The following is a 17,306-nucleotide window of genomic DNA, read 5'->3' as shown; positions in this document are numbered from 1 at the left end:
TTTGTTTCCTCTCTAAGGAAATATTTCAGGGGTATAAAGCTTTAATATGCTTTATCATAGATGGAGATTTATGAGAAACGCATTCCAGAAGTCAGAGAGTTTTGTCATCACTGGAGGTAAGTGGCTGCCCACTAAATCAGTACTTCTGTAGGCCTACACTTGAAACTCATAATAATAATAATAATATTTCAATCCATTTTTATTGATCGTCTTATGCCAGATTTTTGGACCCCAGCTTCAGATTTACCCTAATGCGAAAGAGAAAACTTTGTGAGAAAGTTCCCCCCCCCCCCAAAAGCAAGATAGATGTTTGTTGTTGACATGACATGTGACTTTTAGGATATTTTGTAAGAAATACCAGTGAATCTTGATGTTTTAGGGTAAACATAATAGAAAATGTTTATGTAATATCTGTAGATTTTTCACTGTTCATTATGGGCAGGTTTTTCCTATGTTTGCACAGGCATTGTTTGAACATTCTAGAATTGAGCTCTTTTTTTTGGAGGGGTGGTTCTAGAGAGCATCCTCCACATTTTCTCTCAGCCATGTTACAATAATGTCTTTGGGAACGTATTCTTTTTTCCTTCATGAGTTAACATTTCCATTGAACATTTTGGTATATAGTGCCACCACTACTAAAGCTTCATACTATTCAAGCAAGGACATTAAGATATATTATCTGGGCCTAGAACTCTATCATGACAACAGGCTCCTCGGTCTCAGGTAGTTCCATTTTCAAACTATTCTTATGGTTACATTTTTTTTTCCTAACCTTCAGCGAGAACTTGTTTTCCTGTATCTGAAGTCCCATTATTTTTTCTTCTGCTCTTTAAGATGACAAGGACAAGGGTGAGCTTCTTTCATTGATGTCCTTTTGTTTACCTCTATTCAATCTTTTCAAGGTGAAGCACTCTCAATCCTTTCAATCTGTATAGATAAACTTAATTGCTGATCTTCCAATCATCTTATTTGTCCTTTTCTGAATCTTTACTTTGTTTGATGTAGTTGGGATTTGCACAGAAGAAAGGTCTAGTAAAAAAAATTCTCATCCCTCTAGGAGAGGCAGTTGGGTATTTACTAAGAATATTGTTGATTCCTTACTCTTTTCCTTGCCATGTGGCCAGAGCAGAAATATGATTAAGGAGATGGAAAGAATATAAGAAGCCTTGCTCAGTATGTTTCCCCTACCTTGTTAAATGTGCAGCCAAACCTACAATTCTAGAAATAGGTATATAGATTTAAGAGTGTTGATGCAGCATAGCAATCAAATGTTATTTTCAGTTAGTTGATGAATAAAATGGCTGATCAATAACATGAGCATATGTGAATTGCAAAGATTGCCCAAATATATTAATTTCTGCCTGTATGCACTTAACATAAGCATCACTATTACTTAATGTGTTAATTCTCATTGTGTTTTCAAGTTGTAAAGATACTGTCTTCAAGTTGGACATACTGTCTTGATAATGGTATTTGTGAAAAAGACCTTATATTAGTACTTGATTGTAAATTGACTAAGCCAGTAAGAGCTGGGTATGTTTAGACTTGAGAAAAGATGACTGAGGCAGAATATGGTAGCATTCTTCAAATACCTGAAAAGATGGCACATTGAAGAAAGGCACATTTTATTTTATTCTAAATTGCAGAACATGGAATAATGGATTTAAGTTACAGGCAGATTCCAATTAAATGTTAAAAAATTAGACCCAGTACAGACCCAAATACCCAATTAGGAACTAAGGACTATTTCTTGGAAAATGTTCAGGCAGAAGCCAGAAATTCATCGGAATGCTAGAGTTTGGATATCTATTCTGGGCAGTAGCTCAGTAGTTAAGATGCTGCGCTTGTTGGCTGGAAAGCCAGCAGCCCAGGTTCAAGACCTGAGCACCATGTGATTGGATGAGCTTCTGTCCTCATCCTAGCTCCTGCCAATGTAGCAATTCGAAAGTATGCAAATGCAAGTAGATAAATAGGTACCACTTCTGTGGGAAGATGACAATGCTCCATGACATCATACTGGTCACATGATTTTGGAAATGTCTTTGGACAATGCTGGGTCAATGGCCTTGATGAGCACCACCCCCTATAGTTGGCAATGGCTAGAGGAGTAAAGAAGAAGGGGGCAACAGAGAATGAGGTGGCTGGATGGAGTTACTGAAGCAGTTGGCGTGAGCTTAAATGGACTTAAGAGGATGGTAGAGGACAGGAAGGCCTGGAGGAATGTTGTCCATGGGGTCACGATGGGTTGGACACGACTTTGCAACTAACAACAACAGAGTAAAATCCATAGAGTCTCTTTTTTTATATACTGTGCATAGGGTTTAACTTAATGGCAGATATGGCCCTTTTAAACTCTCACTTTCTGTGATTTTATTCTAGAACATTTGAAAAAAAAAACCCATACAGTTTAAATCCACGGAAAAAGTAGTGTTATCCAAAAAATATCAAAAAGCACGTATATATTTATTACAACATATATTGTTTTCTCTACTCCCAACTAAAACAGCCATGGAAAAAATATGCTATTTTTCTTCAGCTAGATCAGGCTGGAGCATAAGACAATACATTAGTGATTTCAGGAAGAAAAGGAAATTCTGTTTTTGAGTTTATTTATTTCTATATGTTTTGAAGTTGTATTAGACAATGTGATGTTAAAGCAATGAAGATAAATTTTAGCATTGCTAAATTGACTCAGCTGAAATTGTAATCTTCTGTAATTAGTTTGTTGTATTTTTGTCCCACCTTTCTTTAGAGCTTGTACTCAGGCCAGCATATATGAAACTAAATTAACTTTTATTACAGGTATTAAGAGAGTAATTCAGTTGTCAATGAAGGTCCACTAGACCATCTGTTATAGCTGTCCTACATATATGGGTTAGAGCCCACCACAGGAGAAGATGAATGAAATATTTGAAGTACACCATTATGTATTTTACCTGTTAAAAACATAAAAGCATTGTAGGATCAGAGTAAAGAATCTGTTAATTCTGTATATTAATTCCCACTTTTATGCACCAGTTGCTCGTAAGAGAAATTTCAAAGCAAGATACAAACATAAGAGCAATCTCCTGTTTGTATTTCCCAGCAACTGGCATATTTTCTGTGACATGAAAAAAATATTAAGCAATAAATAAAAATGTATAAAAATGATCAGTGGTCAGTACTTTGATGTTGCAGTTAGGAAACTGCCACTAATTGTCTTCTAGCTGCTGATCTGGAATAAATCTTTTCAGGTACTAGAGTTATTACAGAAATGCATCCATGCCTTATAGAGATGAAGGCCTCTGATACTTAGTTATGATTATGTCAATTCAAATGGGTTTGCATTGATTGTGATCAGTTTAATAACTCATTACATGGACAGAAGCATTCAGCTGCCCATTCCTCTCCTCCAGGCTCATATTACATATTAATTAATTGCAAGCAGTTGTTTCCAATAACTGGAAATGAGTGTCAGTGTGGGGAAATTGTGCTTTTGGAAGAAACTGTGGCATGAAAGATTCTTATTTAACAACTGAAATGTCAACATGAGCTCTGATCTGTCTTATTAGTCATATATCTTTGGCAGTTTTGTTTTGTTTCCTTAAAAGCAAATGGTCTGTTAGATTAGCTAGTCTTCAGATTGAATTCTGGAAAAACCTGGTGTTCCTTGGAAGAATTTTAGGGGCCTGCAAAAGAGATTTTTTAAAGTTGATACTGAGGAATGCCAAATTAAATTTATTTCTAAGTATAACTGTTTTCTCCCCTGCAGTAAATAGTAGTCCAAAACTTATATGTACTTGGTAAACTGAGGAGATCTATTTTATTTTTATGATTATGCATTTTAGTGGAGCAACAAGCCATGCAGTGTTACAATAATGCTATTCAGGTGACTGATTTTAATTACTTGCTGTCATATAGTCTATAAAATCTTCTATCATTCATTAAGCAGGACACGGGACATGTGGCAAAATATTACACAGCATGTGAATTAATTTGGGAAGTTGATTCATATTCTATAGACTGCTGCATTCCAGAAAGCCTGTTCTATGGAGGGTTGTGTCTGCTGCTCATTCCCATGTCTTCCTGAAAATTGTTCAGCATCCGTTTCCAAATGTTCATAATTTGTTTTCTTTGCAATGGAAAACTAATCTTTAAAAGCAGGGCCGTTTGAAAAATTCAGACAACAGAAATACAATTGGTACGCTTGAAAATTATTGTGTAATCAAGTACATTTAAATTACACTCCTATATTTTAAGTCATGATTTTGAATATTTATGGCTGTCAATAAACAAGATGAAACTAAACACTCGGCCTTTGAAGGCTGAAACTTGGTTAAGACATAAAAGGAAAAAAAGGTACCTTTGCCACATAAAGTTTTTTGAGAGTTACCATTTATTATAGTTCAAGGAAGAACTTCACAAGTTTTAGCATGATTGAGGGTAGAGATAAAGCAATTCCAATTTCACCTCATCAAGGCTTCCATTTTTCTTTTTGAAATTCTTAATCCAGTTATTTTTTGAAAGAAACAATGCCTCTTCATCCTGCAACAAATAAGAAAAGACTTGTGAAAGAGGTGGATAAATGTGTGAGAAAGTAAAGGGTGGCTGTTTTGTATCTTGCTGTTACCAGAAACTGGAGAACAACAATAATAAAAATATAGAAGATGCAGTTTGTTCTTCACTGAACTCATTATGAAACATTTCATTTATGGTTTTGTTTTATTTTTTCTGTACTATAGCTAACAATAAATAATTTTTCTTCCTTCCTTCCTTCCTTCCTTCCTTCCTTCCCTCCCTCCCTCCCTCCCTCCCTCCCTCCCTCCCTCCCTCCCTTTCTGCTTTCTGACCATATTACAATAATGATTAAGTAACCGATACTATTAAAGTATGTATTTGACTAGCTGTTAAATGTAACAATGTGTTGAATTTTAATATTTCATTCCTGATGAACTAGACCAGCTTAATCCTTTAATATATATCCATATTATCAGTGCCTGTGATACCTCCCTGTATTGTATGCATTAAGTTATTTATTGTCTTTCTGCAAAGGGCTGGGCTACATTGTTAGTGCTTTATATGGCATTGTTGTGATCAATTAAAATCAGGTTGGAATCGGGGCCTGTGACAGGAAACACTGCCATGCAATGTATTGCATTGGACTTAGAAGGTAGTAAGTATTTTTTCTACATGCTGAGAAAATGGATGTTCATTAAAAATGTATGAAAAATCTGTAGCTATTTTAGCCCTCCTTGCAGGAATATGGTTACTAATCATTGTGATCTTGTCAAGTCAAAGATTTCTTCAATAAGTGTCTAGATAGAAGATTTTCATCTACTGGCATATTTCAGAATATATAACTATTGCTGTCACAACATTAACTCTTATAACTATTCAGTTATTAGAATTCCATCTAATAACTGGAGTCTCTGGTTGAAACTACTCCGTGTAAGGTTTTATTCAGTGTTAGGTCATCTGAAGTGTAGCCTTAAGAGATTGTGCTTTGAGAGAGAAGCCAATTATGTAGAGGCCTGCCTTACAAAAAGGTTGTTGATTGCCCAGAGAAATAATAATGCATGCAGATAAAACGATTGTCCTCAATCTATACCTTAAAAATTCTACTAGACAGCAATGTGCTTGCCATAATAGGAATAATCAAATACAGTATAATGGAACATACAAGGGCATCGTTTATTTCTTTTGAGACAGCCAGCTCCACTGAATTAAAAGTTTATACAAAAAATCTAATTAAAGATCATATCTGCACCTGGGTGGAGTGACAGAACACTAAAGACAAAAGTAAGGAAGAAGCTGTGGGCAACATATCACTATAAACTTGATGGCAGAACAGAAATAATAATAGACCAGATTTTTGTGACATCTGTTTGATACATTTATGAAGCCAGCTATGATCAAGGAATACAGACAACTTCATTTGCCCTCTGAAATATTATTCTGTCTAAGGAGAATTTGCTTGTGACTGAAAGAATGATAAACAGTAGATTTAAGAGACATCAAATGCAGGAGATGCAGACAATACAGAATTCTGGGGCAATAGATATAAGAAATAAAATATCTATGTTATAATATTACAGTTTAAGCATTTGTAAACACACATACTTAATTTAATTAACACTCTTAACAAGTATAAAAAATTGCTTCATCAAAGATAATTTTGTCTAGGGCAGTTAATCATGTTGATTTTTACCAGATAACCCTGGATTTTAGTATTGTGAGAAAGTCTATTCTTTTTTTACTATCTTTATCTATTTATTTAATAGTGCAGAAAAAAGGAAATTAGATACAATGAAAACCATATGATTCAAGCACCTACAATATTAAACAGCTTTTTATGTACAATTGAATCAATGGCTTAAACCCATTGACTTCAGTGACTTTCAATATGTCTAACGGTATTGTTGCCCAACATTATAATGATTGTGTTTACCTTCCTAAAACTATGTGGAATTTCTTCCAGGTCAATATTAGGTTTCTTCTCTTTAATTTGCTACTTTGGGATGTCTGCCACATAGACTTAAATATAGTACTAGCATTCTCATTCATGAATTATCAATCAACCTGACACTTGAAAAATCAAAGTCTGATTACTGTCTGGAATTGAAAGTCAGAATTGAATTGAAAAAGGTGGGGAATATTCTCACTTCACTATATCCAACCCACATGAATTCCCCAATAAATACCCTCAGAAGATTAAAATGAATAATATGAATAATGTATATTGAATTATACACATGGAAACAAGATTTTTAATAAACTCTTTAAGCAAAAATACCCTGCCTTTATTATTTTATAAATAACTCAAGCTGGTTATCTAATACTTCCTCCTTTTCCTATTTTCTCTACAATAACAACCATGTGAGGTGTTTTGGGCCGAGAGAAAGTGACTGGCTCGAGGTCACCCAGGCCAGCTTTCATGCTTAAAGCGGAACTACTGGTAAAAGTCATAGTCTCCTGGTTTCTAGCCAGTGCCTTAATCACTAAACCACTGAATCTTAATAAACTTATTTTGGTTACTACCTTATTTTTCGGAGTATAAGATGCACCGAAGTATAAGACACACCAAGATTTTGAAGAGGCAAATTTTTAAAAAAAGTTTTTGCACTCTGCAGACCTTTCAAATCAGCCTGTTTTTCACGAAAACGAGACTGTTTTTTGTCAAAAAAAAAAGGCATGCATAGCCTTTAGGAGGCTTGTAGAGTGCTCCTGGGGGCTGCAGGGGGATTGGGGGTTCAGGAAGACAAAAATGCTGTATTCGATGTGTAAGATGCACCCAGATTTTCACCTTATTTTTTGAGGGAAAAAGGTGCATCTTATACTCCGAAAAATACTGTAATTGCAATGCTTTCTATGTTATACATCTTCAGAAAGGATGATAATGACTTTATAACTATTCTTCCTCAAATATTTAACAGGTTGTTAATGCTGGCTTGTAAGCAAACAAATAAACTTTCTTTAATTTTTAATTTTTAAGAAATACAAGCCTGGACGGTGTGATGACATTTTGAAATGGAAGCCACCCAGTCTAAATTCAGTGGATTTTCGTCTGAAACTTGCAAGAGTTGTTGGAGAAGGGTATGTATGTCTTGCATGAGGAACTTTTTATCAGAAATGAGCTGCTGGTAAAAAGATAAAAGCTACAGGCAAAATTGATTAGCATAAGAAGAGATTTATCAGACAAAGTAATCATTCTGGATTCAGAAGCCCAGACCAACACAGGAACGATAGATGAAGGCAATTGTTTGAGAAGGAAGCTAAAGAGAAATAAAAAGGCTGGGCAGAGAGAGACTCGGAGAAATTCACATGGTATCTCAATTTTCCCTTTTTTTCATATAGGTACAATTTTTAAAACATTCTGTTGCTTGGTAGGAAACAGATGGATCAAATACTATGCATCCCATAAAAACTCCAATGTAAAGAGATGGAAAGTAATTAACTCAATTCCAGATACTGATGTAAAATAACCAAGTAACTTTTCATCAAATGCCCAGATCTTGGGGGGATGCTGTGACAGCCAGAACTTGGAACGCTGGTTGTAAGTCCATCTTGTTCAGCATCATTATAACTTCGAATGGTGGCTGAACGAGTGGTCATAACTTGAAGGCTACCTGCTTTCTCAAACTTCTTAAAAATACCTAAAATGCAGTATTGATAAATCATAATCCAACAAGCTCCCTTGCAATGCTTGTGTATAAATCTATAAACAATTATTTATTCTATTTTCTTCTTTTAGTTTTGGATGTTTTTCTATTGGACTTGTAAATTTGTTGAAGTTGTCCATAGATATTGCATAGAGGGCATAGCATTCAGTCACTAAATTGCATTTAGCATCAGTTTGATTTCCCTATCCCTTTTCAAATATGCTCTGGAGAATCCCATTGTATGAGCAGAAGTGTACAATTTGTATTACATGTATTTTGATCATGGCCAATCGTACTATTGAAAAATTGAAGGTTAAATTCATAAATTTAAATCTTTTTGATGCTACTTCTGTTTCTTATTGGGTTTTTAATTAGCATCATCACTGTGCTTTAAAGGCAGCTTTATGAACTTGGAATCAATCAAACTGATATGAATGACTGTAGCTCAGACTTTCACATTAAGAGGATTAGTTTCAACAATTTTGAAATTGATAGTAAGGAGAGGTATACTTGAAAAGCAGTGCAGTTCATTGCCATCTTATAATTCATGTACTTTCTTATAGGTGTATTTTCTCCTAAGAGCTTCAAATGGGACAGTTTGCATTGGCCAACTAACAAAAAAGTGTAGGTTTTAGCAGTTTCCCATTATTTATGCTTTAACAATACTATCCAGGTTTTTCCTGCTTGATGTTAAAGGTATGAAAGGCTATAAGAAGGCATTCAGTATTTTAATAGTTGTGCTATTCCTGTGTTATAAATGACACATTGTTGAGGAAACATTGTTACGTTGATTCTACGAGATTGTAGAACCATCTTTATAAATGATTTTTTTTAAACAATGAGAGAAGCATTTATGCTAAGAAGATTGTAGCTTAAAAGTAAGCATAAAGAACAAGGAAAGGAAGTGAAAGTACTGAAGACAAAGGCACAAATCTTCCTATCATTGTAAAAGTTTTGTGGAAGAGGACGTTCAAACTTCACAGAACTCTTCATTTGGAATACATTTTTTCTATAATGGTTTTAAAATAGAAACATGTCAAAAGACCGAAAAAGGTACAGAGAAATCTGTATCTTTTGATAACAGGAATGTCAAAGGATGAGAAAATGTTAGGAATTTTCTAGACAGACAGGCACAGACACCATATGCACAAACTTTACTCTAAATTGTTGTTGTTGTAGGTCACGAAGTCATGTTCAATCCATCGCAACCCCATGGACAACCTTCTTTCAGGCCTTCCTGTCCTCTACCATCCCCCGGAGTCTATTTAAGCTCACACCAACTGCTTTGGTGACTCCATCCAGCCACCTCATTCTCTGTCGTCCCCTTCTTCTTTTGTCCTCAGTCGTTCCTAGCATTAGGCTCTTCTCCAGTGAGTCCTTCCTTCTCATTAGGTGGCCAAAGGATTTGAGTTTCATCTTCAGGATCTGGCCTTCTAAAGAGCAGTCAGGGTTATTATGTAATTATGTGTTATACTGCTTTTCAAGTAAATAAACGGTGCTTATTCTCTCTAACCCCTTCCAGCCTGCCTTCCCCTTTGCTTAATAGATTGTACAAACATTTTCATAAAGACATTTCTTTACCGAGCATTTTAATATCTTAAGAATCTTATTCCTTTCTCTTTGATTCATGTTTTCTTAGCACAACTATGCTTACTCTGCTACAAAGCCTCATTATTTTCATTTCGTGGACTGCCATTAAGCCTAGAGAGGAGAATGGGAAAAGGGAAGACAACTCTTTTCTGAATTTTTTGGAATTGCAGTACCTTTGTCAAAGTCCTTGCTGACTTCTGATCTGTCCTTGCAAAACCCTGCTGTCCTTTTCTCCAGCCAGATTGCCCTGCCAATTGCTCTTTCTGATCATCTTGCTCTTGCTAGTCCTCAACTACAGATTCCTCCTCTGACTCACGCAGCACAAACACAACCTCCCCCCATTACCTAACAGTTCTGTCAATTTTATATATTTTCCCCCAAAGGCAGACATCCCTTCTGTCAGTTGTATTAATTAGGCAGGAAGCTTCTAGTGTCTGTGTGACACTTTGCATGGAACTGGCAAATAGGCAAAGACATAACCTTGAGACTAATTTACAACTCTGACCCAAGCAGGACATCTCATCCTGCTACAAAACAATCTGCTCTTCTGTTAACTGAACATTATTACATTATGCTTGATACTGCTTTGCAGTTGGTATTACTGTATTGCCAATTAAAGAAAGAAACCCAATAGAGGACTGGAATTTATATATTTTGGCTGAAGAATATATCCTTTCTATAATATATAGATCAAACTACACTCCAGTTATTTCTATTAGCAGGTATTAACTTCATCACAGATCTTACAAATAATTTTGGATTTGCAAAATTTTAGAAAAGATAGATTGCTCCAACTTATTAAAAGCACACAAGAGCCTTGTTAATGGCTTAGTCTTGAGAGTAGGTCAAATAAATAGGAAAAATAATAACCAGATGATTTTTTAAATATTTAATCTACGAAAATGTCACTTTTAAAATTAAAGCTACAGAATTTTAAAAGAAAAAAATATGCTACTCATGGGAATCTATTAATCCATGGAAAAGTATTCAATACAATACATACTTGATTTAATAGATTAATAGGGAATATTAGGTTGGGTAGGCTGTTCATTAATGCAGTTTATATTAACTACAAATTTTGATAACTATTTTTATTCATATATCCATTATGTCTTGTTCCAGTCAGGACTTTATTCTACTTCTGATGTTCTGCTTATTATTAATACCAGTTCAGACCTTAATATGGTATTATGTGATATGATATTTCATATTTGCAATTAATGACCTTTGTATACCAGGTTCTAATGAATTACAATGCACCCATCCAGTCATATGGACTATCCATACAACTGTTACCACACTACCTTATATTTTTCTTGTTCTATCTTCCTTCCCCCTCCTTTAAAAAAAATAGAAAAAAGGCACAAATTGCTATAGTGCTGTTTTTTGTTTTTGTTTGGCTTTGTTTAAAAATGAAGCTTTGATGTGTGTTATGATTTATCAGAAGATGAAACTATCACAGCTGAGTAATCTTTGCAGTGGGAAATATACCATTTCATGACATTGATAAATATTGGATGTTATCAACAGATTTGACATGGCTTAGTTTTATCAGAACTTTACAATATTTTATTATAAAGCTTACCAGTGTTACAAAATTGTATTACTGCAAATAAATCAGGAAGTGGATTTCACTAGAAAAGCTATTGGACACTGATTGATTAAATTGAATTTAAGAATCTTATCTATACATGCTTCAGTTTTCAAGACAGGACAATGAAACTGTGCCATTTGGGACATTTCCCCATTCTATTGAATCTTTGAGATCAATAAATAAATAAGTTGAATATTAAATGTAGAGCATCCTTGCCTCCTCCCCTTCCTTTTTCTAACCAATCCTTAGCTTACAAAGAAATGGGTTATTCTTCGTGGCTTTTGTCTTCCTTAATCTATGCGTTCTCTATTTTATTTTTCACATTACCTCCATTGTTTTCCTGTTTGCCGTTGCCTAGACTATTTCTTTTAATTAGAAGCTTCTATTCTGTTTTCCCCCTATTACTTTGCTTTAGAATAGTTTTTGACATTATATGTAATTATGTATTGTAGTTCCTCCATAATAACTCTTTCCTCTCAGCTGTAACATATAAATAAAATCCAGATTCTGCGTTGATTGCTGTGATTTTACATTTACCACAAAGTTGTTATTACCTGTGATACTAAGAATTATCTTCATGATTAAAAAAAGATGGTTTTGGTTTGTTTTTAAAATATACTTCCTCTAATAGACCAGTAGATACAATAAGAAGACATTGAATTTATATAGAAATGGACAAATATACTTCTACATAGTTTAAACTGTGAAAAACCTACGTTTCAATATATTTATTGAATTTTTAAGATTTAACTTTTTTATTAGTCTATCAAAGTATAAAATACAAAGAAAAAAGACACGTAAAAGTAAAAGAGGGGGGAGGGGGAGAAGGGATCTAGTATAATGGGACAAAAAGAAAAACGCTCCAACTTCCAACTCTCTTTAGCACAGTAGATGGTAACAATAATACAACCACAACTTTGAGGCATTCAGTATGTTTATTGAGTTGGAATACATTACAATATTGAATACCTTAAATGATTTTATAGTCCTTCTTCTTGGTGATGGAATGCATGAAGAGAGAACTAAACTGAATATAAAACTAAACACTAGAAAAATGTTTCCAGTCTTTCGGTGCAAGTTATGTTTTTATGATGAGACTTGAATATACAAGACAATTGTACTACATTTTAAAGAAGAATTATTTTAAGTTATATAAATGTCCTTAAATAAAGTTAGATCAATATGAGGCCAATTGAATAATCATTTATCAGGCACCAGCTTTTTGTGTCTATGCATACATTTTAAGAAGTTCAAGTATTTCATAGAATAGTGGAAGAAAGCATCAAGATAAATTTTGCTAATACCATGTCTATTTTGGCAAATATTTGTTAATTTAGAAGATTCAAGTCCTAGTTTTAAGCTTTATTCAAAAAGGCAAAAATTAGTTTTAAATCCCCATTAACCAAGAATTAAAAACAACCCATTTAACATGGGAAAGGGGAGGACATTTGTACAAGTTCTTATGGATAGTTGCTTGGAAACCAGGGTAGATTTGATTTAAAATGTTAGTAGGGAAGATTCAAATTTAATGATTTAAGTCATGATTTTAGTTACTGTTCTGGAAGATCCTATTACCGTTTCTAGTTAAAAGTGCATTTGTTTGATGACACCTTTGACAGTGAGATGTAAATTTCATTTCTAGAAGACACATTTGGCATATAGATTTAATAATATTGATTATTTTTAGATGAATTGCCATTAAAATTGAATTATATTTTAGTACTCATGCTCCTTTCAGAGCTTTACAGCTGGAGCAGCAGTTCTCACAATGATGCTTCATTTGGGTAAACAAATCTTATATTTTGTGGCACTATTGCATTTTCATGCTTTCTTCTCTTGTTCTCAAGTACAAGTTGTTGAATTTCATCAAAATATTTCCAGATGGGGTCTGTTTTACATAGTAGGGTTGTTTTATGTATGTTTATGCACACAATTGTTTTTTTTATATCTTGAGTTCTTTAATTTACAGCAGCTGAAGTGGATTTCTAGAATAAAGTCATGCTACATTTGATATATATTAGCTAGATAAATGTTACTTAAATATGGACTTCTAATCTGTAAATCTTGAAGCAAGATATTATACTTCAATGGTGTGCTCTAGCTGTCATTCTTTTGACTACACATATAACCCTTGACTTACAACCATTCGTTGAGCCACTGTTCAAAGTTATGATGGCACTAAACAAATGGCGGAAATGATTAGTCTTCAGAGTTTTGGTCATGCCAATAACCCTACAATCATGGTATCGTGACCACTTGGCAAATGGCTTGCAGTGCCCCTTGATAACATGATTGCCATTTACGAACTTCCCTGCTGGCTTCCCCAGAAAGTCGGTGGGGAAGCTGGCAGGAAAGATCAAAATTCACTGGGGTAAATTTCCCCTAATTGCGCACCTTTCCCCAGCTCTTCTGCGCTTGTACTGCATCAGCCATTTTCACATTCTCCCCAAGCTTTGCTGTGCCTCCTTCGCACTTCATGCCATCCTACACCTGGCAATTTACTTATCTGCCTGCTAGCCTGTTTACAAGCCACCTGAGACTTCAACTTCCTGCTGGCTTCCCTACTGACTTGATTGTTGCCTTAGAAATTGCCTAGCCTAACATGGGAGTCCATTAACATTTAGTTACAGAAATTCTGACCCCAGTTGCCATCGTAAGTTGAGAACTACCTGGGCTATTGTTGCTTATTGTTCATATGACCAATATTTAAATTTAATATTGCAGTGTTTGCATGCTGTGTAGCATCAGCAGGCATTTGGTCATGTGCCTAATTCATAATAAAATCTGATGATTAATGGAAGTCCTTTAGTCAAGCTAACTTGAATAAAGTTTTCCATCTTTGCAAATATCCCCAAATCATTTAAATTAACATTTGAACTAGTAGATTATTGAGGTTTACATCAACATTATATATATATATATTTAAAGTCACAACCCCTGGTATGCCCAAATATGGGAGGAAGGTCACACAGGTTCGATTCCCAACATAGGGTATGGCTAGCTGATGAGAGCTAAATAGCTTGAAATAGATCTATACTAGTCTCCCTTTATTTATTTATCAGCATAAATATAATATATATATATATATATATATATATATATATATATATATATATATATATATATATATATATATATATATATATATTGTGTGTGTGTGTGTGTGTGTGTCTGTATATATCATCTGTCTGTCTGTCTATCTATCTATCTTATCTATCTGTCTATCTATCTATCTATCTATCTAATCTATCTATCTATCATCTATCTATCTATCTATCTATCTATCTATCTATCTATCTATCTATCTATCTATCATCTATCTATCTATCTTGTGAAAGTGACATAGTTAATGCTTGTCCTTGCTAAAATGTGTAGACCAGTCAGGGTTTATAGATATTTTAATTGAAGGATTGGTCAACTTTGTATTTAAATGTTTACTTCAAGAATAATGTTTCTGCTCTAATGGGATTGAATTGGGCTTCTCTACTGGCATTTGTTATTGAGCTTTTTGTTTTCTAGTCTATCCTGTTTTTTCATTCCCTTATGTAAGAGTGGTGTTCCAAAATAACAAATGAACACTGGATAAAATGGACTGGAGCCCAGGGATACAGAAATAACATCCTGCAGCTAATTAGATTAACAACATGCTATCATTTATATGAGCTGCTGGTTGTATATCAACACTGCAATTCTTTAAAGTAGCAGTTTAACTTGTTCAAAAGATAAGGATGGAACAGTAGATGTTCCACTTATACACACAGAGGATAGCTTTACAGATTAAAAAGCTATATTTATCATTGCAATTTTACATCCAGTATTAGATAGTTTTTCCTTCCTTATTTTGATCTCTTCCTGCTCAGAAGGTAAGAGATCAGGATAAGAAAAAATCAACTACAATATTAATCAGATAAGTCTTCAGATAACAGAAGTATTGCTTAAAGAGAACAAGAGAAAATATACTTTTAAAATAGCCAGATGATGCAATTATTTAATAATAGAGATTATTTAATAGTTCCGTGCTTGTAGAAATACATTGCTGTCATCCTTCATTATTTTGCAGATTTCAGCAATCTGAAAAACATTTGCTTTAGTCTGTCAAACTTTTGACAGAATTAAAACAATTTATATGATTTGTGAATTAAAATCAGTATAAGAATTAAAAACTGCCAGACCAAGAAACATGAAAAAATTACTGTGGAGAAACTATGGATTATTCTCATATTTCCTGTACATATTTTGTTGAGGACAAAAGTTTCTTGCATGGGGATGAAATGGAAGGGAGAATTGAGACTTCACCAAAATGGAAAGATTCTAACAGTGGCTGTTAGATGAAATAATAATCTCCCTAAGGAATGAGAGAAGATCAATTCTTTGAATAATTTATAAATAGGATGGACAAAGTATTCAACACACTATAATGAAACTGTCAGGTGAAAGTAAAGGCATGTGGCGCTATTTATTATGCTGTTCTTTTTTTAAAAAAATATTATTTCCAAGGTTAAAATACACAATCAACAAAAAAAATACAATACAAAAAAAAGCTGTCTTTTTTCATTTGTATTACTCTTAATAATACTTATATTAATAATACTTATATACGAGAAAGAATATGACCTTTTAACTCTGACTTATACAAAGTTCTATGAAAATATACTTACTCCTTTATGGATTTTCTGAATGTTTGCATATCTTTCCCTTAAATATTATCAGTGAAACTTAATCTGAGTCCTAATGGTACATTAAGGAAATACGATATGAAAGCAAAGAACACTAGAGTTGGTGCTTGTTCCATTTATATCATATCATATTTTCCCAAAATATAATGTTCCAGTGTGAAAAAGCAATGACCCTCCTATACAGTTGATTCAATTCTCACTATAGCCGATTTATATTTCAAACAATGAGAACTGATTTGGGGCAGCATAGTCCTATATACAAATATTTGCTTCTCATCAAAGCAATGCCCTTCCTATGTTGAAATTAAGGGGATGACATATTCTGCTTGAAGCCTTGATATGTCTAAAGGATAGCTTTCTGAATATTAATTATAATTCATGTACAGTTTTCTCTTTGAATAGCAATGGTACTTAGATTTATAGTGCTTTATAGTACTACAAATTCCAATATATTGCTCCCAATAATTTGTGTCCTCATTTTGCCAATCTCAGAAGAATGGAAGGCTGAGGCAATCTTGAGCCGCTCAGGAATGAACTCCTGGTGGTGGGCAGAGTTAGTTGCAATACAGCATTCTAACCACTGCACCAGCACATCTCCATTAATGCATATGCCTTCATTTAAATAAGTAGCAACTTTCCTAGCAAGTTGTGATAATGATTTCATATTTATTATCCTAAAATGTTAGCACCTTTCACTTTTGATGCTCATCCCCAGAATCCTTAACTAAAAGAAAACCATAATTATAACTAACATTTTATTTTTCCAATTACATTTTAGCATTGTGTTTTGCATTGATAAGTAAAAAAAAGCTTTGTAAATGTTGCATAACAAAAATTTTGCCTTTCAGGAAATATGGCTCATGAAGTTGCAATTGATTTTGAAATCTTGAGAATTGCAGTTTTGTCTGCCAATTTCCTACTTTTCCATATTTACGTTTTGATTAATTTCAATTAAGAATCTTGAATTGGATTTATGAGTTTTGGTGCTCCATTAGTTAAAAACACATTTTTTTCTGGATTTCATGAGAGAAAATGATTTGGAAAAAACCTCTTTTATAACCTGTGTAAAACAATATTTAAAACAACCAAAACAAGAGAAAACTAATTAAAATGTTCTTGTATAATCTACAGAAGCCTATCTAATAGCAAAAGCAACTATCATGGACTATTTTATGTTTGTTTTCTTATGCTAAATAAGTGTGTTGCTCTTTTCATGGATTGGGGATACTATATTAGCCACAACAAGGATACAGATACATTAAACCAGGGTGGGCAATTGATTTTTCCAAGGAGCCACACAAGAAAACT

At 33.8% G+C, this 17,306-nt stretch overlaps 1 protein-coding gene across 2 annotated transcripts in view; it reads left to right on the top strand.

Annotated features, from left to right (window-relative positions):
- RNGTT (RNA guanylyltransferase and 5'-phosphatase) overlaps positions 1-17,306 on the top strand; it is a 117,042-nt gene that overhangs the window by 87,624 nt on the left and 12,112 nt on the right. For both annotated transcript variants that reach the window (XM_032216708.1, XM_032216709.1), the window contains one exon: positions 7,472-7,572. In XM_032216708.1, the coding sequence (XP_032072599.1) occupies positions 7,472-7,572 (101 nt within the window). The remainder of the gene's footprint in view (positions 1-7,471; positions 7,573-17,306) is intronic.

Source organism: Thamnophis elegans, chromosome 4, assembly GCF_009769535.1.
Source record: "Thamnophis elegans isolate rThaEle1 chromosome 4, rThaEle1.pri, whole genome shotgun sequence".
In the NCBI taxonomy this organism is placed as follows: domain Eukaryota; kingdom Metazoa; phylum Chordata; class Lepidosauria; order Squamata; family Colubridae; genus Thamnophis; species Thamnophis elegans.
This window is presented reverse-complemented; position numbering and strand designations above follow the sequence as displayed.